At 39.4% G+C, this 24464-nt stretch overlaps 1 protein-coding gene across 3 annotated transcripts in view; it reads left to right on the forward strand.

The window, feature by feature from the left end:
• Nucleotides 1–9305: 9305 nt before the first annotated feature.
• The window catches only part of CCNB3 (cyclin B3), a 60764-nt gene continuing 45605 nt past the window's right edge, over nt 9306–24464 (forward strand). For 2 of the 3 annotated variants that reach the window (XM_068534036.1, XM_068534038.1), the window contains exons 1-4: nt 9306–9418; nt 13050–13181; nt 15432–15518; nt 20329–20426. In XM_068534036.1, coding sequence (XP_068390137.1) covers nt 13086–13181; nt 15432–15518; nt 20329–20426 — 281 coding nt within the window. In that variant the 5' untranslated portion in view covers nt 9306–9418; nt 13050–13085. Of the gene's footprint in view, nt 9419–10492; nt 10548–13049; nt 13182–15431; nt 15519–20328; nt 20427–24464 lie in introns of those variants that run through there. The other variant, XM_068534037.1, reaches the window with a different exon arrangement.

Raw genomic sequence — 24464 nt, forward strand, 5'->3', positions numbered from 1 at the left:
GAAATTGGTGAGTCCTTCCTGCTAGAATCACTCCCCATCCTAAAAACTGCATGTTTGTGTATATTATATTTATTGATATATTTCCTTAATGGCCCTATCATAAAGATGTGTATAGGTTCAAGGAAAGCAGTGACTGTCCAACTCTGTAGAGAACCTAACAGGGCCTCATGTACTTAGCCACTCAGTAATCAGTAATCACTTTTGGTGATGTCGGAGTGATTATGACAATAGTGACGGTGTTACAATAATCACTCAGCATGTGTCCTCTGAAGTCCTTCTCAGTTTTATTTATTTTTTTTATTATTTATGGCTGTGTTGGGTCTTCGCCTCTGTGCGAGGGCTCTCTCCAGCCGCGGCAAGCGGGGGCCACTCTTCATCGCGGTGCGCGGGCCTCTCACTATCGCGGCCTCTCCCGCTGCGGAGCACAGGCTCCAGACGCGCAGGCTCAGTAGTTGTGGCTCACGGGCCCAGTTGCTCCGCGGCATGTGGGATCTTCCCAGACCAGGGCTCGAACCCGTGTCCCCTGCATTGGCAGGCAGACTCTCAACCACTGCGCCACCAGGGAGGGAAGCCCCCTTCTCAGTTTTATATTCACCTTGCTTTGGGGCTTATCACACTCTGCCTTGTGTTATAGTTATTTCATTAGGAGCTTTATCTTTCCAAATACAGAAATGCTTGAGGAGAATGACTGTTTTACTCATTTTCATTTACCCTGCAAGAAATAGTACTAGGTTGGTCTATATTAGTGAGTGCTTAAGGATATTTACATAACTGAAAAATCAGTGTGTACACCTGAAACTAATATAATGTTATATGTCAATTCTATCTCAGTAAAAAAAGAAAGACAATCATTGGTAATGGTTGTGCAAGAATTGCTATGCCCAGAACCATACAGAAGTGCCTGGCCACAGGCAAGAATACTGGATCATGTTGGTCCAAACTGCCTGGCTTATTTCAATACCTTCCTAACTGGTTCCACTGAGTTTTTCCCTTGCCACTCTTCAACAGAATATTTTTAGAAGAACAATATATTTTATTAGCTACTGTTATTTTTTATAACAGCTTTATTGAAATGTAATTCAAATACCATGTAATTCACCTAACGTGTACAATGCAATGATTTTTAGTATACTCACAGAGTTGTGCAACCATCATCATAATAAATTTTAGAACATTTTCATCACCAAAAAAAAAGAAACCTCATACCCTTTAGCTATCACACCTCAGCTCCCCCAACCGTATACCTCCTCAGCCTTAGGCAGCCACTATTCTACTTTCTGTCTCTATGGATTTGCCTATTTTGAACATTTAATATATGGAATCATACAATATGTGGTCTTTTGTAACTGATTTCCTTCACTTAGCATAACTTTTCCCAGTAAAGAGTTGTGACAACATGTGTGAAATGCTGTTTTGTGAAGGAAGCTCATTAGAGACTCAGTCATGCAGGCACCCTCTGCTATAGCACATACCCAAAGTCCAGAGTCCCAGGAGGAAAGCTGGTGTTCATCAGAAACCATGTTGTTTGCACAAACAGTTAAGTACAGTGAGCTATTCTTATCAGTTAGGGTGGTGGGAACCCTCCCCAAATTCAAGTTCCCAGATCCTAGCCAAGGCCAAACTTGCCAGCAGGATTTTCAATTGATAGCACTCTCAGGCCTGCTATGTTAACTCTTTTCTATACAGATTTTGATAGGGATTGCATTGATTCTGTAGATCAATTTGAGGAGAATTGCCATCTTAACACTATTAAGTATTTCAACCAATGAACATGGGATGTCTTTACATTTATTTAGGCCTCTAATTTCTCTCAGTGATGTTTTGTGGTTTTCAGTATGCAAATCTTTGTTTTTAACATCTTTATTAGAGTATAATTGCTTTACAATGGTGTGTTAGTTTCTGCTTTATAACAAAGTGAATCAGTTATACATATACATATGTTCCCATATCTCTTCCCTCTTGTGTCTCCCTCCCTCCCACTCTCCCTATCCCAACCCTCTAGATGGTCACAAAGCACCGAGCTGATCTCCCTGTGGTATGCGGTTGCTTCCCACTAGCTATCTATTTTACGTTTGGTAGTGTATATATGTCCATGCTACTCTCTCACTTCGTCCCAGCTTGCCCTTCCCCCTCCCCATATCCTCAGGTCCATTTTCTAGTAGGTCGGCGTCTTTATTCCCGTCCTGCCCCTAGGTTCTTTATAACCTTTTTTTCCCCTTAGATTCCATATATATGTGTTAGCATACGGTATTTGTTTTTCTCTTTCTGACTTACTTCACTCTGTATGACAGACTCTAGGTCCATCCACCTCGCTACAAATAACTCAATTTCGTTTCTTTTTATGGCTGAGTAATATTCCATTGTATATATGTGCCATATCTTCTTTATCCATTCATCTGTCTATGGACACTTAGGTTGCTTCCATGTCCTGGCTATTGTAAATAGAGCTGCAAGGAACATTTTGGTACATGACTCTTTTTGAATTATGGTTTTCTCTGGGTATATGCCCAGTAGTGGGATTGCTGGGTCATATGGTAGTTCTATTTTTAGTTTTTGAAGGAACCTCCATACTGTTCTCCATAGTGGCTGTATCAATTTACATTCCCACCAACAGTGCAAGAGGGTTCCCTTTTCTCCACACCCTCTCCAGCATTTATTGTTTCTAGATTTTTTGATGATGGCTATTCTGTCCGGTGTGAGATGATACTTCATTGTAGTTTTGATTTGCATTTCTCTAATGATTAATGATGTTGAGCATTCTTTCATGTGTTTGTTGGCAATCTGTATATCTTCTTTGGAGAAATGTCTATTTAGGTCTTCTGCCCATTTTTGGATTGGGTTGGCTTTTTTTTGATATTGAGCTGCATGAGCTGCTTGTAAATTTTGGAGATTAATCCTTTGTCAGTTGCTTCATTTGCAAATATTTTCTCCCATTTTGAGGGTTGTCTTTTCATCTTGTTTATGGTTTCCTTTGCTGTGCAAAGCTTTTAAGTTTCATTAGGTCCCACTTGTTTATTTTTGTTTTTATTTCCATTTCTCTAGGGGGTGGGTCAAAAAGGATCTTGCTGTAATTTATGTCATAGCGTGTTCTGCCTATGTTTTCCTCTAAGAGTTTTATAGTGTCTGGCCTCACATTTAGGTCCTTAATCCATTTGGAGTTTATTTTTGTGTATGGTGTTAGGGAGTGTTCTAATTTCATTCTTTTACATGTAGCTGTCCAGTTTTCCCAGCACCACTTATTGAAGAGGCTGTCTTTTCTCCATTGTATATCCTTGCCTCCTTTATCAAAGATAAGGTGACCATACGTGCGTGGGTTTATCTCTGGGCTTTCTATCCTGTTCCATTGATCTATATTTCTGTTTTTGTGCCAGTATCATACTGTCTTGATTACTGTAGCTTTGTAGTAGAGTCTGAAGTCAGGGAGCCTGATTCCTCCAGCTCCATTTTTCTTTCTCAAGATAGCTTTGGCTATTCAGGGTCTTTTGTGTTTCCATACAAATTGTGTACCTTTTTGTTCTAGTTCTGTGAAAAATGCCATTGGTAGTTTGATAGGGATTGCATTGAATCTGTAGATTGCTTTTGGTAGTATAGTCATTTTCACAATGTTGATACTTCCAATCCAAGAACATCGTATATCTCTCCATCTGTTTGTATCATCTTTAATTTCTTTCATCAGTGTCTTATAGTTTTCTGCATACAGGTCTTTTGTCTCCTTAGGTAGGTTTATTCCTATGTATTTTATTCTTTTTGCTCCAATGGTAAATGGGAGTGTTTCCTTAATTTCTCTTTCAGATTTTTCATCATTAGTGTATAGGAATACAAGAGATTTCTGTACATTAATTTTGTATCCTGCTACTTTACCAAATTCATTGATTAGCTCTAGTAGTTTTTTGGTGGCATCTTTAGGATTCTCTCTGTATAGTATCATGTCATCTGCAAACAGTGACAGCTTTACTTCTTCTTTTCCAATTCGGATTTGCATGTATCTTTTTGAGTTACTGTTTTTTTTTTTGTTTTTTTTTTTAGATATATACCCAGGAGTGGACTTGCTGGGTCATATGTTAGTTCTATTTTTAGTTTTTCGAGAAACCTTTATATTGTTTTCCACAGTGGCTGCACCAATTTACATTCTCACTAACAGTGTACTAGTGTTCCCTTTTCTCAACATCCTCACAAACACTTGTTATGTGTTGTCTTTTGATGATAGCCATTCTGACAGGCGTGAGGTGGTATCTCATTGTAGTTTTGATTTATTATGCATTTCCCTGATGATTAGCAGTGTTGAGCATCTTTTCATGTACCTCTTGGCCATCTGCATTTCCCCTTTGGAAAAATGTCCATTCAGGTCTTCTGTCCCTTTTTTAATCAGAGTGTTTGTGTTTTTGATGTTGAGTTGTATATAGCTTTTTTAGTGCATGTTCTAGGTATTACATTATATATACACAACATGTCACAATCTACTGGAGTTGACATTATCAGTTTGAGGAAGTCTAGAAACTTTTCCTCCCTTTACTCTCCTACATCTATATTATTGTTTTAAACATTTCCTCTACATACATTGAGAACCATATCAGACAGTTATACATTTTGCTATAACTGTCAGACATAATTGAGAAAGCAGAGTCAGAAGGAGTCTATTGTACCTACCTGTATTTTTACTCTTTCCACTGTTCTTTCTCCCTGATGTTACAAGATTCCTTCTATTACTATTTTTCCTACTTTGTAAACTTTCTATTCTTTATTTTTTATTTTTTTTATTTAAAAAAATTTTTTTTTAAATTTATTTATTTATTTATGGCTGTGTTGGGTCTTCGTTTCTGTGCGAGGGCTTTCTCTAGTTGTGGCAAGCGGGGGCCACTCTTCATCGCGGTGCGCGGGCCTCTCACTATCACGGCCTCTCTTGTTGCGGAGCACAGGCTCAGTAATTGTGGCTCACGGGCCCAGTTGCTCCGCGGCATGTGGGATCTTCCCAGACCAGGGCTCGAACCCGTGTCCCCTGCATTGGCAGGCAGATTCTCAACCACTGCGCCACCAGGGAAGCCCTAAACTTTCTATTCTTTTAAGGGGGGCATCCGAGAATGACTTGATTTCCCCTTCACTCCTGAAGGATATTTTACTTGGATATAGAATTCTGAGCTGACAGCTCTCTTTTTTTTAGTACTGGGAAAATATTGTCACCTTCTTCTGGCCTGCATGGTTTCTGATAAGAAATCTATTGTCATTCAACAAAATTTTGCTCTGTTAGAAAGGTGTCATTTCTCTCTTGCTGCTTTCAAGGTTTTTGTTTTGTTTTTTCTTTAGTTTTCAGAAGTTTGATTATGATGTGTCTTTGTTTGAATTTCTTTGGGTTTACCTTGTTTGGGGTTCACTTAGCTTCTTGAATCTGTAGGTTTATGTCTCTCTCAAATTTGGAAAACTTGCCTAAGTATTTTTGTAGGAAAGATTACCAGGAGTAGAATCTCTGGGTAAAAGGGTTCAAACTTTAAAAATTCACTAGAGGGCTTCCCTGGTGGTGCAGTGGTTAGGAATCTGCCTGCCAATGCAGGGGACACGGGTTCGAGCCCTGGTCCGGGAAGATCCCACATGCCGCGGAGCAACTAAGCCCGTGTGCCACAACTACTGAGCCTGCGCTCTAGAGCCCGTGCGCCTAGAGCCCGTGCTCCACAGCAAGAGAAGCCACTGCAATGAGAAGCCTGCGCACTGCAATGAAGAGTAGCCCCCGCTCACCGCAACTAGAGAAAGCCCACATGCAGCAATGAAGACCCAATGCAGCCAAAAAAAGAAAAAAAAAATTCACTAGACATTTTCAAATAACCCTCCCAAAGTTAGTGGAAGTTTTTATTTCTGCTGGCAATGAATAAAAATGCCTGTTTACGCACCCCTTTACCAACAGAAATTATGATTAATCTATTAAACCTTTGCCAATGTCCTAAACAAAACAATGCATTGTTGTTTTAATCTACATTTATTTTTAGTGAAATTGAGGATATTTTTATGTTTATTGACCATTTGTATTTCTTCTCTAATTGTTCATTTTGTTGTCAAATTTTTTGATGGGTGGTTCATCTTTTTCTTGCTGATCATGCAATTCTCTTTGTACATTTTGGAAATTATTCCTTTGTCATTCGTGTTGACAATGTTTTTGGCCAGTTTGTTGTTAAGTTTTTTAACCCTGTTTTTGTTTTTGTTTACTTGTTTTGCCAAACAAAAATTAAAAAATTTTAGCTACTAATATTTATTGAGCCTGTTGCTATCTCTAGATTTTTGTCCTGTTTAGAAAGGTTTTTCTTTCTGCAAGATTGTAAAAATTTTTAAAATATTTTGTCTAGTATTTCCATGGTTTCATTTTTCACAATTAAATCTTGGATCCATGTGAAATATATTTTCATGTAAAAGTGAGGTAGATAAGAGCAGATCTTTCCTATCAGGTTTTAATACAGGAATGCAGTGGGGGAGGGGAAAGGAGAGTTCATGAAAGAGTTGTATGCCTGGGTGGAGGGAAATATTGGAAAATGGTAGAGTCAAAGGGCTGTCTCCTCTTTTCTTAGTGTTCCCTCTGAGTGCTACTCAAAGGAAAGGTTAAGTCCACTGGAGGTTTGAAAGTTGTGAGAAAAATTTTTTTTAATTTTTGGAAAATTATAATGTTTACTCAGTAACTTTTTTGTTTTTGTGAAGAAGTGGAAAGAAACAGGAAAAATAAAATTGCTTGTTTTGTGATTTTTGTGTTGCTGTTGTTTTGGTGGATGGACCTTTTCCTCTTTTGACTAAAGAAGACTTGTTGTGACTTGTGTTAATACTATATTTCCTTTATAGTGCATCCCAGTGGGACACTTGTCCACAGCGGTGTCCCTTAAAGGAAGATACTCCTTTACTTGGTTAACAAATGTTAATATTTTCCAGCCATCTTTCAAGGAGGCAGGTATGGGGTAGTGCTTATGTGTTTGGTCTCTGGAGTCAGACTGCTTGGGTTTGAATCCCAATCCAATAGCTTACTAGCTGTGTGATCTTGGGCAAGTTACTGAACTTCTCTGTACTTCAAGTTCCTCTTCTGCAAAACAGGGACATTAGCAACTCATTGTATTGTTGTGAGTGTCAGAACAGTGTCAAACATATTGTAAGCAATTGATAAATGTGAACTCTTCTTAATGCTAATCACTGGAGATAGAGCACAATAGGTGCAGTCCTTGCAGTTGTGGACCTTCCATTCTTGAGTGAGGAGGTAGGTTAAAAAATTACAAATAGCAATAATTACTCTAAAAGAAACGTAAGGACCTAAGTGGGAAGGAAATCTAAAAAAGAGTGGATATATGTATACATATGACTGATTCACTTTGCTGTACAGCAAGAAACTAACACAACATTGTAAAGCAACTATACTCCAATAAAAATTAAAAGAAAAAAGAAATGCAAGGAGCTGAGGTAAAATATTAGGGAGTGGGAGAAGAATCCTACTCTATATAACATGGTCAAGGAAGGCCTCTCTGAAGAGTGGATATTTAAGGTGAGACTTAAAGCATGATAAAAAAAAAAAAGTAATTTAAAGAAGAGAGGGAAGAATGTTTCTGACAGTGGGAACGTCATGTGCAAAGTTCCCGAGAAGAGGGATTTTCTGTATATTCAAAGTTTGGGAAGAAGATCATTATGGCTGGAATGGAGTAAATGAGAAAGAGAGTGGTATGAGACAAGGTTAGTGAGATAGGTGGGACTTGTAGGCCAGGGTAAGGAGTCTGGATTTTATTTTAAGTTCTGTGGGAAACCACAAAAGCAGGAGAGGGACAAGATACATATTTTTTTTTAAAAGACTGATCATATTGTATTGTATTTGCATTAGAGAAGAGCCAGATTGGAAAGGGGGAGAGCAGCTTGGAGGCTTTTGACTGTGGTCCAATCGAGAGACTATGGTTGTAGTGGAGATGGAGGGAAGTGGATGGATATAAAATATATTTTTGAGGTAGAATCAACAGGATTTGCTGAAGGATTGGATTTGGTAGGGTAAGGTGGTGGAAAAGAGTTTGAATCAAGGATGATACCCAGGTTTCTGGCTTGATTAACAGGCTTGATGTGGTACCAGTTTCTGAAATGGGGGACATTGGAGGAAGGATCAGGTTTGGTGAAGGTTGTGAATACGTTAAGTTTGAGGTGTCTATTAGACATCCAAGTGGAGATGTGGAGTAGTCATTTGGATTTATGAGTCTGGAGTTCAGGGCCAGCTTTTAGATGCTACTTAAAGTCATGGATCTGGATGTGATAACCTAGGGATATTAAAAAGAGAAGAGGGCCTGGGATCATGTGACTATGTTCCATTTAATGTAGAAGCTATGAGATACTAAAAGGAGAATGGACTAATAATAAGTGTAAAGATGTAGTTTAGTGGTAGAGTATCTGTTGTATATGCAGGACTTCCTAGGTTTTATTCCTGGCATCTCCATTCTCTCTTTCCCTCCTCAGAAGACAGGGCAGGGCTATACACTCTTCAAGTCTTTTGTCAGTTACTCATATATATATTTTTTAGCTCCTGGAACAAAGCAGGTGCTCAATAATTATTTGTTGAATGAATGAATTAATGTAGGAATGAAATGAATGAGCATATCGGTTGTATTACTTGCTTTGCCACAATGTAGCACTGTGACTTTGAGCAGTTAGCAAGCTACAGTTTTGTTGTCTGTAAAACGGCAATAATAAAAGTACCTACCTTTTTGGACAGTGTTGAAAACAATTAAACAATTTGTAGCAATTAGCACAGAGCTAGCGCTCAGTTAATGTTAGCTACTATTAGCTCTCTGAACTTTGGGGGCTATCCATAAAATAAGGGCAATAATTTCTGCTCTGCTTCCCTCACAAAGGCCCGTTTTGGCCGTGCCGCGCGGGCTTGTGGGTCTTAGTTGCCTGACCAGGGATTGAACCCGGGCCAGGGCAGTGAAAGCGGCGAGTCCTAACCACAGGACCGCCAGGGAATTCCCAAAAGCTTATTAATATTAATGTTTTAATTCGCTACATAATGCAGCGGCTCTCGCCATCCTCCAGCAGGATTATTTAAATGAAAACGAGTCTTTAAAGAGACCCAGTACTCCCGCTTGTCAGCCCAGCCCAGTGCAACCAGGGGTACAGGAAACCACGCCCCGTTGTGAAGTCAATTAGCTGCAGAGTTCAGTTTAAAAATACCCAGCCCCGCCCCTCCTTGCTAGGCGAGCTCAAGTCTCAACTGCACGCTGATTTGCCCCTGCTGGCCAATCACCACTGCTCTGCCTCCTGGGCTGTAATTTTCAAAATTCTCTGCTGGGCTGATTGGAGAGAGCACGGGGTAAGTTGAGACGGACGCCGGTTGCTGCGACGCGGAGCTCCGGTCATTTCCCGGGCCTCTCCTGGGCTAGGACTGCGTCCGTGGTCTTTCCTCTTCTGCCCTCAATCTCGATATGAGGTAGGCACCTTTGAACTTGTACTGCCCGCTTGAATGTCCGGTTGTGTCGCACGCGGGTGGGTCCTTGAGCCTCACTGCAGTCCCTTGTAACTCACTGTCTTCTTTTGCCGGGATGCATGGGATCCCTGACACGAAACCTTTGCTTTTTCCTGTCAGTCAGCAGTCTGCGGAGAGAGCCCTGTACGAGGTTGGGGAGGGAGTGTGTATTAGTGGGTGAGATGGCAAAGCAAAAAAACAAACAAACCAAAAAAACCAACAAACAAAAACAACAGAAAACCAAAACTGGGTCTCAGCTTTTAAATGGAGCTACCAGTACACATGCCTGAATCAGAGTACATTTACATAACGTCTTTTCACAAGCGAAACTGTGCAGGATCAATTTCATCCACAAGACATATTTAAGCTAGAGAATGCTACTTGAGGGATGTCTTTTGAACTACAGGTTGAAGGATATGAAGGAAGATGGAAACATGTGTCCTTCCTCCCTTGTTGTCTCCACTGGCTCTCTTCTATCATCACCACCTCAAACCTCTCCAACTCTGGCTTTCCACTGCTCTCTGCTATGGTCCTCTTGGAATCCTAGAGTGTCAGAAGTTGAAGGGATCCTAGAACAGTGCTTCTTAAACTTTAAAGTGCCTACAGATCACCTGGGGTTATTAACTTGCACTTCCTGATTTGGTAAGGCCTACCTCGGGGCCTGAGATTTTAAATTGCTAACAAGCTCCCAGGTGATGCTAATATTGCTGGTCCATTGACCATGGTCTAAATGTCGAGGAGACTCTGGTCCCACTATCTCATTTTATTAGGTGGGGGAAGGAGGCCTGGAGAGGGAAAAGGGACCTGTCCAGTGTCACTCAGCCAGCTAGGGCAGGATTAGAACTAGAGCCTAGGCATCCTTCCCAGCTCAGTGCTGCTTTCATTGACACCATGCTGCTTTCTCTCCCCAGTGTCTTGCTGTCTGTAACCTGCCTTTATATATGAAAAGAAGTCGCTACTGTTTCCTGAGATTGTCTTGATCTACAGTTTTGGACTCTGAGCAATTGGGCTTCTAAACAAGCCAACTTGCCCCTGTGTGGGTTTCAGCACCAGCCCTGGGATGCCCAATAGAGTCTTCAACACTCATCAGTGTGTATGTAGGGGAGATGTCTGGAAAGTAGAGAGGATTTTAATTTTTTTGTCCAAGTAAGGCTAAGGGTTCTGTAGGTGGTAGAAGTTGAGAGTGTTCTGCAGAGTGTCCTTTTATGAAAGCATGTTTCTGGTGGTGTCAATCCCCTCCCCCCACCTAGTGGCGGGGAAATTAGTTACTTAAGTCGGTGTCTGTGTCCCCCAAAGCAAGTGATTATTGTTCAGGATAATGAAGGTGATACATGACCATCATCTGAAAAACCTTATTTTCTCTGAGGTTTAGTCAACCTGTGATGTCATCAGCTGAAAGTTTTCTGGCCTGTTGACTCCAGTTTGATTTTTTCTTTCCGCTTGAAAGATAAAGATTTCAGAACATGAGTCTTTGGTCATCCATAAAAAATTGTATGAGATGTGAATAGTAATAGTGGAGTGAGTGGTTTTCATACAGTGCAGTTAAGGGTGGGTTCACTCAATTTAGCTTTATTGCTGCTTGGCTGAGTTTTGAGGGATGAGATGGAAAATAGGTTTGGATTTGGAGGAAGAGAAGGAGAATAAGACGCACCATTTATTCTGAGTACTTACCAGGTTAAGCTTTGCACATACAAATTTACATTTGAGCCACACAATACCTCTGCAAGTAAGAGGTGGTATAGCTCTTTTGCAAATGAGGAAACTGAGGCTCTAAGATGCTAAGTTGGCTGATTTAGGAGCCCAGTTGCTTCTTAAAAAAAAGTCTGTGTTCATTCTAACTCCTCATTACTCCTCATACTACCACACTATGGCCTTTCACTTTGGGCTGTGGGCTATTTTGGAATCTTTTTTGCATACAATCAGAGAGACTTCATGGTATTTTAGAAAAGAGCCCTGGAAAGAGCTGGGTATTCTATGCTGCTTAATAATTTGTCCTGGGTAGTAAGTCACTTAACTCATCTGGGACTATAAAATGGAAAGAATTGTACTTGCCCTGCTTACCCTCACAGTTTTGTTGGGAGGATTAACTGACATAGTAAATGTGAAGGCACATACTTGTACTGACTTTTCCTTGCCAACAAAATGTTTAATATTCTCCATCCAAAGCAAAGTCCAAGTTAGCCTTTCTTCTTTCTTAAACCTTCCCCTCAAACTGCAGTCTTCTCTGCAGTCTTACCAGCGTGGCCCCAGCCTAGCTTGCAGCCTCTTTCTAACTCCTCCCCGACGCATTCTTTATACTCCACACTCCAGGCAAGTTTGGATGTTCCCAGACTTGCTGTGCTCTGCATGTTCAAGCCTCCGCCTAGGCTCAGGCTTTCTTTGCCTGGAAAGCTCCCCTGTCTACTTGGGAACCTTTTTGTCGTTTAAGTCCAGATGGAATCTCCCACAAGATTACTGACTTTCCATTATGTTTCTAAAGTACTTTTTATCTACCATTTTTAAATCATTTGTCATATTTTTATGTTACTGTTAGAGCTGTGCCTGTGAATACTTCTAGGGTAAGATACATGATTTATTTGTGTTTGTATCTCCATTGCCTGAAGTATCTGGTGCATTGCCTTTAGGGTCTCTCTTATGGAAGCCTGTTCTTTGTCAAATGCAGTTGAACTTGGACACTGAATATGGGTGGGTTTGGAAGGGCAGTTGTATTTGAGTGGGAAGGGTCTCTTGGATATCCAAGAGCTGATTCCTCCTAATTATGTATTTGCTTGTAAGATACATAAGTATATCATACTATTGGGAACTCACAAACTAAAAGAAATTTAAGGAATGTAGAATGGGATCCCACACTGAGATGGGGTGAAGGTAGGACTCTCCCAAGGTCTGTAATGACTGTTAAATTTTTGTGTCAAGTGATTTTCAACAAGTTAGTTCCTTCTGCTGTTATCTTTTGATTTTATTTTATTTTTTTCTTACTGGGTGTCTGGAACTGGATTACAGTTTCTTGATTGAATGCAGCCTTTGAATACCCTCTGGCCTATTGTGCATACGTGTGTGTGTGTGTGTGTGTGTGTGTGTGTGTGTGTGTGCAGTGTATTCTTTTGCCTTCTCTGTAGCATCATTATAATTGCTGTGGCCAGGACCCCATGCCTTTTAAAGAACATTAACCCTACCAGCGAGCCTCCATACTATATGATCTGTCATGTTCTTGATTATTTTCAATGCAAAACTGTTAATTTGTCCCCAGTGTTCCTAGGCTAAACTAGGGGCTAGGCCACAGTCCCAGTGCCCACAGGGGGTGGCAGGCACTGTACTGAGCTTTTTACATAGAGTATCTCATTTAATTTGAACAGTGCCCTGCAGAGGTACGTATACTTATCTCCATTTTACAGATGAGATAACTGAAGCCTAGGGAGTTTAAGTCACTTGCCCATGGTTAAGTGTGGTAGAACCAAGATTTGAGCCCAGATCTGCTTAAATCAAAGTATGTTTTCTCCTAGGGATGCTATAGAGAGACTGGGTTTTCTCAAGGATCTCCAGAGAATTCTGATATTTCTGGTGAATGGTGTTTTAAAGAGTCCTTTTCTGATTGCAGCCCTGCCTTGGATAGATGCTGCTGAATCCATAAGAAATGCCACTGCCACTACCACCCCAGCGCTCCAGACGTGAGACTAAGAAATCTCAGTCCAGCAAAATTGTGCCCAGTGATCATGGCCCATCTGAAAAGGTTAGAGCAAGCTGTCCCTCCCAACAGTGTTTCAAATAAGCTCTTCCTGCGTTTGTTCAGTCCCTATCCTCATCCCTACATCTTTTGAAATATGTGTGGTTTAATCTGAGAAAGTGGGAAAGGGTGGCAGACCTTGTAGTTGGAGAAGACCAGCGAATTAGGACTTAGGGAGAAAGTGTCAACTCTTCTTTCCCGTAAATGCATGGCTAAGATGAAGGCCGTTCTCCATAACTTTCAAAAGCAAAAAATACTCAGTTCTCATTAGTGATCACATCTATACTCTTACTTTCTCTGAGATGCTCAAAGCACCTTGCCAGGTGGCTGCTTGGTACATCCTGGGGAGGGTATGAAGATTAGGTCAACAAACGTATTATAATGCTTTTTACAGCTATTAAATTTGAAGAATGGGCCCATTTTGAGCCTGCTGTTTTGACCTTGTGGATAGTTTGTCATTCCGACCCTGCGATGTTCTATGTTCCTCATCATTCATATTTTAATCAGAATTTTACTAACCTGATGAATTGTCATTAAGAGAGTATTTCCTGGAGCAGACATCATTAGGCCAATTTATTTTCCTTGATTGGTTTTCTCTCAGCACAGATAAACACTTTCTAATCATTTTCATTTTTGTCTCACTGAAATGATTTTCTTAGAGGGGCCAAATGTGTTTTTCCTATGTAAATTTGGCAAGAAAGATTTGATACATTGATCAGATTTTTGTCCATATCACATTTTCTGATTAGAGTTCTGCCACTGTAAGTTTTCTTTTGTGGCCGTTATTTTTCCAAATCCAACTCTCTCAGGGCACATTTTGCAAATATAAATTTTATTGAGTTCAGTTTTACCCATTGATTTTTATTTGGGGCTGGTTATTTCTACCAGTAATATTAAGTAGGAATTGGATAACAGGCCAACAGTTAATTTCTCAGCCAATTTGAGAGAAAATACTAATTTATTTTTGCTAATTATTTCCACTAGGATTATTTATCATGAACTAGATAAGAGACTAATAGTTTACTTATTTCTTAGCTTAATCAATTGAAAAACAGAAGTAATTCTTCTCAGCTCTTTCAGGATTGCTCCACTGTGCTAGATTGTTCTATTGTAATATGAATCCAGTTCTCTAAATTTCTAATCACTTACTGTGTCATGTACTAACTGTCCATGATGTAAATAGAGAACAGGGAAAATAAATGGTCGGACCTCAATGTTCTGCTTCACATTATTAACAACTCTCTGACATAGGTAGGGCAGGGTTCTCAATTCATAAAGGAAATCTGATACTTAGGAGACTTTCACCAAATAAAAACTGTTAGGGAACAGAAAAGCCCTACAGCGTGATTTACCTTAACCTCTAACCCCACAGAGATAGTCTTGCTCATTTGGGAGTGGGGTAAGGCATGTGTAGATAAACACTACCTAGAAAGGAAACTCCCTTTGATCCAAAATATTCACCCTTCCTCCTTTCCCCCACCTCTCCCTTGTATACACTAAAAGGGATTAATATGAATTACCAAACTCCTTTCTTAAAGTACAGAATTTTCCCTATGAGGTTTAAAAACATATTGGACTATATACTTTTAAAATACTATTTCTGCCCGTTTACAGTTTATATCGATTTTTAAAAAACATGTTTTCTCTTATTTGATCCTCAAATGAGGTAGGTCATTATCCCAATTTTACTGATGAGGAAATTGAGTCTCAGAAACTAAGTGACTTGTGCGAGGTCAATAGCTAATAAAGAGCTGATCCTGGATCAGTATCTAGGTACGTGTGTTATTGTCCTTATTGAGAATGTCTTAAATCAACTACTTAACATAAGAGACACTTAAGTTTTGTTAAATTATTGAACTAATTTACCTGGGAACGTCCATATTAAAGGAATGAGTGGGAGTTGCAGGGTGGTGGGGGTGGTGATGGTTAATCTTGGCTAGCATAGCCATAAATATGAGAGGAGTAAGAGAGAAAATTAGCTTCACCAAGCTAGTTTGCTCATTCTGAGAGTTACACTGACAGTCATCTTTTCTCCTCCCAGCCTTGTCCCTATCATCAATGATTATCTCCTTCAGGGACTCTCTAAGCAGTGGGTGCCAAAATTTCCTTTTGTTGTAGTTTATTGGGGTTTATTATAGGCGTCTGCAGTTGCTTGGAGATTCAGCCATTCCCCGCCTGAGCCCCAAAGATGACCTGAAGTCCCTGAAAAGACTGCTCACAATTGGATATACGCATTTACCTCTTTTACTTTTTTAGAGAGAGGAGAATTACCAAGCAAAGATATCTCCATCTTCACCTCAGGGACCACTGAAAAAGAGGTCAGCTTTTGAAGATCTCACCAACGTGAGTATGCCAGTCCAATCCTCTGCCATGGTGTCGCATAAGGTTTAGACAACCTCTTCCTTGAGGGACCTTTCCAGTTTACCAAACTCTGACCCTCTCTAGAATGTTGAGAGCCAATTTTATTTGGAATCAATGACCCAATTTCAGAAACTGCAGTGGCTCTTCTGCTGGCACATACCATCTGGATTAATTGATGGAGCTCTCTGGAAGCAGCAGAGTGATTATGAGATACGAAATTGTAGACAAATATGAGAACTTTGGGATCTTGCATTTAGATAAAGTCCAGAGGTGGCTCAGCTGGTTGCGTAGGCCTTGGAGGCAAGTACTCTGGTAGATTCATTGTAGTCTAGGGCAGTGTTCATCAATTCAAGCACTGTGGGCATTTTGAACAGGAAAGTTTTTCTGTTGTGTACGACTGACTTCAGCCAGCATTCCTGGTCCCTAGCATTAAGTTCCAGCAGCACCCCAGTCATAGTGACAATCAAAAATGTCCTCTGATGTACAGAACCGTTGATGACCACAGTTCCATGATCTGGTTTTCAACTAAGGAGATCTAGAAACTCAGTTTTGGCTAGAATTCTTGAGTTCACTTCCGAGTTACCTCCCTTCTGGTGTTATTAAGGCGCCAGCAAAGAAAATCAAATTTACTAGTTAGAAAGTTACTAACTGAATATAGAATTGAGTCAGAGGTAATCTTTGGTCTTAGAAAATAATAGTAACTGATGTCTCCTGAGTGTTTACCACGTGTCAGGCACTATTCTAAGCATTTTTCCCTGTATCCACTCACTTAATCCTCATAAAATCCTTTGAGGCAGATACTATAATTATCTCCACTTCACAGATAAAGACTTGCCCAGTGTTGGTTTTGAAGTCTGTTTCATCTAGGATACAGAGAACCCTAGTGAACCCTATCCTGCCCTCTATAATAGTGTCCTTCTGTGGCTACCAGAATTCTTACATCTGCTAGATAATATTTTACCCCCTTGGGCAGGATTGGATAAGCATTGGCAAAGTTCTCCCCTTTGTATCTCTGCTCTTTAGATGCTATGTGACCACCTTTGTGCTAAAACAGTCTTTTCCCCATGCAGATTACAACATGTATGATTGTGTTACAGCTTCCTGCATAATCAGATTTACTCTAGATTGGTTGAAAGAGCTACCTCCCACACAGACCTGTAAGGTTAGATTCATTTCCTGACTTATTTAACCATGGCTCTAGAAACTTGGTTGAAATAAGGTAGCCACACAAATCAGGAGCAGATGCAGCCCATCTTAATGTAGCTTCCCTTGGCCTCCAGAGTCCCTGATGGGAGTCCAGTGACACTGTGCAAAGCAAAGTCTAACCACATATGAAAAACTTTCCTGCCATGTCTCAGTCCTTTTTTTGTCGTGAAGTTTATATCATCATTCATAGAGAACAAACACAAATTAATTAATAGGAAACACATGCTAAGACCCTCCTGATTCTCCAACTGAATTCAACATCTGTTAGGCCACATACCTGTCCAGGGTTGGGGAAGCAAGGCATCCCTGAGCAGTATCTCTGCCTCTAGCTTTTCAGAAGCTCAGAAAGCCCGTATCCCTTTTGCGTTCAAGTTCTGGTCACCTTGAATGGTCTTTGGTGCTTTCCAGACAAAGTTCCATCATTACAGTGTACCTAAGCCATTCCAGGGTTGGGCATTTCTGCAGACGTCTGAGCTCATTTCTTAGAGGGTTGAGGACTCCTTTCTCTCTGAACTTTGGGGATTCCCTTTATGACGATTTGCTTCTTCCTGTCAGTATAACTTCATTTACATGTCCCCATATCTGTCTTCTCCTCAACATTCACCACAGTGAGGTCCTGGCTTGCCAAAAGAGCTGATCTGTTTTAATTAGTTAGTCTGCTGTGAGTGTTCTTTTTCCCCCTCTCCTTTATCCTTTCAGCATGGGAAGGACTTTTGATTTGTTAGAGCTGGTCCAAAGCCAGTGGATGAGGAGATAAAGTCTATTTCCTAAATTATTTTTTGTCAGTAGGATTGTCATCTCTATTTTCCTATTTTTTGGTGAAAGAATTATGGGGAGATACTGGTAAAGGTCCCCTTGAGCTTAGATCTGAAAATATTAGTGCTTTGAACCTTCACACATGGCAAGTTGAAAGTTTCACCCTGGGGATTAGGGTCTCCACCTCTCTCCTGCCAAGAACGCACATCTTTTCCAATTCTGGATCTCAGCTGGACACACAAGGAGTCTGTAAAACTTTAGGTGAAATTAAAATGCAAACTGTGTCAAGCTCTTTGAAGAGCAGAGGTGGACAACAACTTGAGGGCCTAAGAAAGAATTCCCTGTTGGATTGTAGTTGCTTATTATGATACGATGATACAAAGGCATAATTCTTTTATACTTCATTTGGAAATAATTTCAAATTTATAAAAAGTTGCAAAAATAAAAAACAGTACAAAGAACACACATATGCTGTTTACCTAGATTCACGTATTACTAACATTTTATCCTATCTGCTTACATACATCATGGTCCTTTACCATGAAATACTTAGGGTATTTCAGCGTCTATAGAGAAAGAGTCTCTATATACTATTTCTCCTCAGAGAAATAGTCTTATATAAACACAGTGCAGTCAACAACTTTATAAATTTACACTGATATAGTGTTTTTATGTAATCTGTTGTCCATATTCCAATTTTTTTCTGTTGACTTTGTAAAGTCAATGTTATAAGCATTTTTCCCCCTCCAGTAAAGGATCCAGTCTAGGGTCGTTTACTTGTCATGTCTCTAGCTTCTTTTAATCTGGAACACTTCCATAGCCTTTCTTTGTTTTTTTATGATATTTTTGAAGAATACAGTCCGACCCAACCCCCCATTTTAAAAATAGAACATTCCTCATTTTGTGTTTGTCTGATGTTTCCATGTGATTAGATTGATGTTATATACGCTTGGCTGGAGTATCGTGTAGGTGATGTTCTGTCCTTAGAGTATCACATCTGGAGGCACACGACATCCATCTGTCCCTCATTGGTGAGGTTAATTTTGATCACCCAGTCAAGATGTTGTCTGGTTTCTCCGCTGTATAATTACTGTTTATTTTTTTTCCTCTTGCAACTAATAATCTGTGGGACACACTCTTAAGAGCCTCCAAATAGCCACTCTTCATCAAAATGTCCCCTAGATTTAGCATTCATTGATGATTTTTGCCTAACACAATCTTTATGATGATTTTTCCAACTCTAGCACTTGTTCCCCATTTACCAGTCTACAAGCAGAGGCCTCCCTTCTTCCCTGTTTATTTATTATTGGTATAGACTTATGAAATCCTATTTTTTCAGTGGTTTGTTGTTCAGTATTGTATTTTATTATTTTGGTGCTCAAATTGTCCCAGATTTGGTCACTAGGGTCCCCTTTAATCTGACTACTGTGTCTTTGTGACATACGATCATCATTTTTTTGAGCATTTTCTTTCCAGCATAATAGGATGTTCCAGGATGTTCTTGTACCTATTTTATTGCCATGGAGTCAACCATTTCTGTGAAGAATTCCTGTTCCTTTTAGTGGGGAATGGTATTAGAGACCAAGATCTCAGTGCTAGGTGTGCTACTGGGGTGTCTGCCTTTTCTGCCCTTTCTGCAGACAGAGTTAGGAAATGTCTGCATGTATATATACATATAGATACACACATATCTGTACTTAAACATATATATATACACATATATCTATATATACAAATACATACACTCCTGTATACTCAGATGTATATACACATACACCTATTTAAGAAATCATGGGTCCACACAGCTCCCATTCCAAAACGTACAGGGTTCTTTCTTGTATTCCTCAATCCGTGTTTATATGTTCCTTCTCTACAATGAGAACCACGGTTCCCAAGATCATCAACACATTTACTCAATACTATAATACATATAAAAGAGTTTCAGAATTACTTCTTTCACACCACCATAATAAACACACCTACTAAAAAGAGTTCCAGATTTATTTGCAATATTCTCCACCATCCCACAAACGCATCCTGACTGAGGATGTATATGGTGAGGGTGTATAGTCTGTGTTTACTTGGATTAGTTGTTTATTATCTTGTATTTCCTTCTGTATTCTTTCTTTTGTCCTTCAGTGTGGTTATGGTATTTATTTGGAATATAATTAGATTCAGTTTGTTTCATTTTAAAGGCATAACCTTTAAGATTATTTTTATTGACATTATTCACAGTCCCATGATCTCTTCTACTGTTTAATAGAATTAGTCATGATTAGAGTTTCTGGTGGAGCTCCCTAGAGCCCCATGTTAAATAAATATCCCCTCAGTGAGATGGGATAGATGTATCACAGGTAGTGTTGTATTAGAGGTCTATCCTGAAAAGCTAGTTGATCTTGGTATACTCAGGCAGCAAAGCCAGTTATATTGCCTTTTCCCCCCCTCTAAATATCTTATGGGGTCAAAATGGAATGTGATGTTTACAAAACATCTTTTTGAGAATTTGCCAGCCAGTATACCTGACATTGGAGATCAGAACTACATCATATGTATCTTGAAATCACTTAGGGCTGCTATTTAGCTAATATGCACCAGGACTACTGTACTGCCAGCTTCCATCATGACTAGTTGGCACCAGTACCATACTGGTTGTAAGATGTTTTGATCAATGTTCCTGGGAACACCCAAACAAGGTGTCCAGGGTGTGGATGTGTGTCAGGACCTTCCTATGAGAACCACCTATTGGGCAATTTGAGGTTCTCTCTCTCTCTCCATTTCCTTGCTTCCTCCTCCAGACCAGCCCCCCCACCTTTTTTTTTTTTTCTTGCAGGCTTCTCAAAGTCAACCTGCCAAGCCCAAGAAGGAAGCCAGTAATGAGTTTGTTAAAGATGTTTCCAAGAAGAAAAACAGGAACACACCTGCTTGTGGGTGAGTACGAGGGGACTCAGATGGCATTGTTTTATACGGTAAAGGAGAGGGTGTGACATCCTTTTGACTGCCTTTTGTCCCCATTGAGAACATTTTTAGTGAGCTGCAGTGGTGAGTACTACATTAACTCTGGGTGCTCAGATGGACTAAATTGCTGAAGAATTACAGGCCTCATCTCACCACCACCCCCAATCTTTCTCTCTCCCTCTCTCTGCCCCCCTCCCTCCCTCTCCCTCTCCCTCTCCCTCTTTCCCTCTGTCACCCACCTACATGGTGTGTGCATATTGAAAGAGCTGTTGTCATTGAGGAATTTGCCAAAAGGTCTTGTGCTCATCTTTTCTCTATTTTAGTACTTCAGTCCTTGACTGAGCTACTCTGTGGTTGAGAGTGTGGAGGCAACTTAACTTTTCAGGGGATTCTCAGCAGCTGGCTGATAGCTTGCCAGTCTGCTTATCCCATTAGAACCCTTAGGGGGAGGTTTGTTCCTTGTTACTGTAGAGAAATTACTATCTCCTTAGGCCAAAAATGTGTGTTTTCCAGCTGTTATAGGGAACTGATCACAGGTTCTGCAAGTAGATAGGAGTATTCTCATCTAGGATCGGGAAAAGGATTTACTCCTAGGAAGGTTTCTATTAGAAGAAGAGTTAGAAAGTGGAGTGAGACCTTTTTATATCCTCTCCTCATTCCAGTGGGAATTACTTCTTTCTGGAAGAATAGAATAGATCAGCTAGATAGCTATAACCCGGCTAAGCATGGGTTCCAAATGGTAAGGGGAAAAGTTTGGGGAACTCCAAAAAATTAACATGCCAGGTCCACAGGACAAATTGCTAATTACCCAGCAGAAAGAAATCATACCAGAAGATTAGCATTTAGCCCTACTCAGTTTCTTGCTGAAATGAAATTCCTGGGATTTGCGTGTGTATTTTGACCTTAATTCCCTGTGTTATTTTCTTTTGAATTTCTTTCACCATTCTGACTTTAGCAGGGAAATCCTCACAAAATGCCATAAACATTCTTGTCCTCATTCAGAGTTCAGTGAAATGGACCCTAATAATAGTGCTAGAGCTAATAGCTAACATCTATTGAGAGTTTACTGTAATCACACATTATTCTAAGTGGGTTTTTTTTTTTTTTTGGTAACAGCTTTATTAGGATATAATTCACATACACAATTCACCCTCTTAAAATGTACAATTCAGTGGTTTTTAGTATATTCACAGAGTTATGCAGCCATCACCACAGTGAATTTTAGCATATTTTCATCAATCCCAAAAGGAACTCTGCCTTTAGCTGCCACCTCTCAGTCCTCCCTACCTGTAGGCAACCACTAGTCTACTTTCTGTCTCTATAGATTTATCCATACTGGACGTTTCCCAGAAATGGAATTGTACAATGTATCGTCTTTTGTATCTGGCTTCTTTCACTCAGCATAATGTTTAAGGGTTCATCCATGTTGTAGCAGGTATCAGTACTTCATCCTCTTTTATTGCCAAATAATATTCCATTGTATGGATGTACCATATTTTGTCTATCCATTCATCAGTTGATGAATGTTTGAATTGTTTCCACCTTTTGGTTATTGTGAATAGTGCCGCTATGAACACCTGTGTACAAGTTTTTGCTTGAACACCTGTTTTTAATTCTTTTGCATATGTAACTAGAAATGTAATTGCTGGGTCATATGGTAATTCTATGTTGAACTCATTGAGGAACTGCCAAACTGTATTCCATATTGGTTACACTATCTTACATTCCTACCAGCAGTGGATGAGGGTTTTGAATTTTCCACATCCTTGCCATTTTCTGGGAGGTTTTTTTGTTTGTTTGTTTGTTTGTTTGTTTTTTGTTTTTTTAACGGCCGTTCTAGTGAGTGTGGGATGGTATCCCATTGTGGTTTAGATTTGCAGTTCTCTGATGACTAATGATTTGGGAATCTTTCATGTGCTTATTGGCCACTTGCATATCTTCTTTGGAGGAATGTCTATTCAGATCCTTTGCCGATTTAAAATATTTGGTTATTGATCTTTTTATTATTGAGTTGTAAGAATTCTTTATATAGTTTAGATACAAGTCCCTGATCAGATATATGATTAGCAAGTATTTTTCCTCCATTCTGTAGGTCTTTTCATTTTCTTCTTGGTGTTCCTTGAGGCATAAATGTTTTTAATTGTAATGAAATCCAATTTATTTTTTTTGTTGTTGCTTATGCTTTTGGTATCATAATCTAAGAAACCATTGCCAAATCCAAGGTTATGAACATTTAAGATTTTTTTCTTTTTAGAGTTTTAAAGTTTTAGCTCTTAACTTAGATTGTTGATCCATTTTGAATTAATTTTTATTGTTGGTGTATGTTAGGGGTCTAACTTCATTGTTTTGCGTGTATTGATAGATATCCAGTTGCCGCGGCACCATTTATTGAAAAGACTAATCTTTCTCCACTTAATTGTCTTGGCACCCTTGTTGAAAATCAGCTGACTGTAAATGTGTTTATTTCTGAACTCTCAATTTTATTCCATTGACCTACATGTCTTTCATTATGCCAGTACTATGCTATCTTGATTATTGTTGTTCTGTAGTGTGTTTTGAAATTGGGAAGTGTGATTCCTCCAACTTTGTTCCTCTTTTTCAAGATTGTTTTGGCTCTTCCGGGTTCCCTGCAATTCCATATAAATTTTAGAATCAGCTTGTCAATTTCTACTAATAAGCCAGCTGGGATTCTTATAGAAGTTGCCTTGAACCTGTAAGTCAATTTGGGCAGTATTACCATCTTAATACTAAGTCTTCCAATCCCGGAACATGGGACGTCTTTTCATTTATTTAGATCTTTAATTTCTTTTAACATTTTTTTGTAGTTTTCAGAGTATAAATTTCTCACCTCTTTTGTTAAATTTATTTCTAAGCATTTTATTCTGCTTGATTCTATTGTAAATGGAATTGTGTTCATAATTTCATTTTCATGTTGTTCATTGCAAGGATATAGAAATACGTGTGATTTCTGTATATTGATCTTGAATCATAGAACTTTGCTGAACTTGTATATTAGTTCTAATAGTATTTGTGTGTGGGTTCCTTAGGATTTTCTATGTGTAAGGCTATGTCATCTGCTGATATAAGTAGTTTTACTTCTTCCTTTCCGATCTGGATCCCTTTTATTTTATTTTCTTGCCTAATTGCCCTGGCTAGAACCTTTAGTACTGTGTTGAATAGAAGTGTTCAGAGTTGAACATCCTTACCATCCAAGAGTTGAATGACCGACTTATTCTGGTTTTCCTAGGACTTTCCCAGTTTTAACATTGAAAGTCTTGCATCCCAGGAACCCTCTCAGTCCTAGACAAACAAGAACAGTTGGTCACTCTATTGAGGAAGCCTACTCTGATCACCCCAGGCTTTAGATATCATAGACACTAAACACCTACTTCCTATACCAGTGTTTTTTAAGAGATGGACTTGGAGAGGCAGGCAGGAGCAAGATCACCAGGGCCTTATGGACCATGGCAAAGAGTTTGTACTTTATTCAAAGAACAGAGGGGTTCAGTTCTAAAGCGTCAGCAATGCTATATTAGTTATTCACTACTACATGACAAATCCTCCACCCCCCAAAAAGAGAGTTGGACATCCTTGTGTTCTGCTTGATCTTAGGAGGAAAACATCAGTCTTTTACAATTAGCTATGATATTAGCTTTGGGTTTTTCATAGACGTTCTTTCATAGGTAAGGAATCTCCTTTCTAGTCCTAGTTTGTTGAGTGCTTTTATCATGAAAAGGTATTGAATTTTGTCAAATGATTTTTCTAGATCTATTGAGATATCTCGTCATGTAGCTTTCGTTTTTATTCCATTAATATGGTGTGATAACATGAATTGATTTTCAGATGTTAAACTAATTTTGCATTCCTGGGATAAACCCTAGTTGGTCACAGTGTATAATCCTTTTATATACTGCTGGATTTGGTTTGCAAGTATTTTGTGGAGGATTTTTGCATCTGTGTTCATAAGATATATCAGACTTGAGTTTTCTTCTGATGTCTTTGTTTTTGGTA

The sequence above is a fragment of the Eschrichtius robustus genome, chromosome X (assembly GCF_028021215.1).
Source record: "Eschrichtius robustus isolate mEscRob2 chromosome X, mEscRob2.pri, whole genome shotgun sequence".
Lineage (NCBI taxonomy): Eukaryota > Metazoa > Chordata > Mammalia > Artiodactyla > Eschrichtiidae > Eschrichtius > Eschrichtius robustus.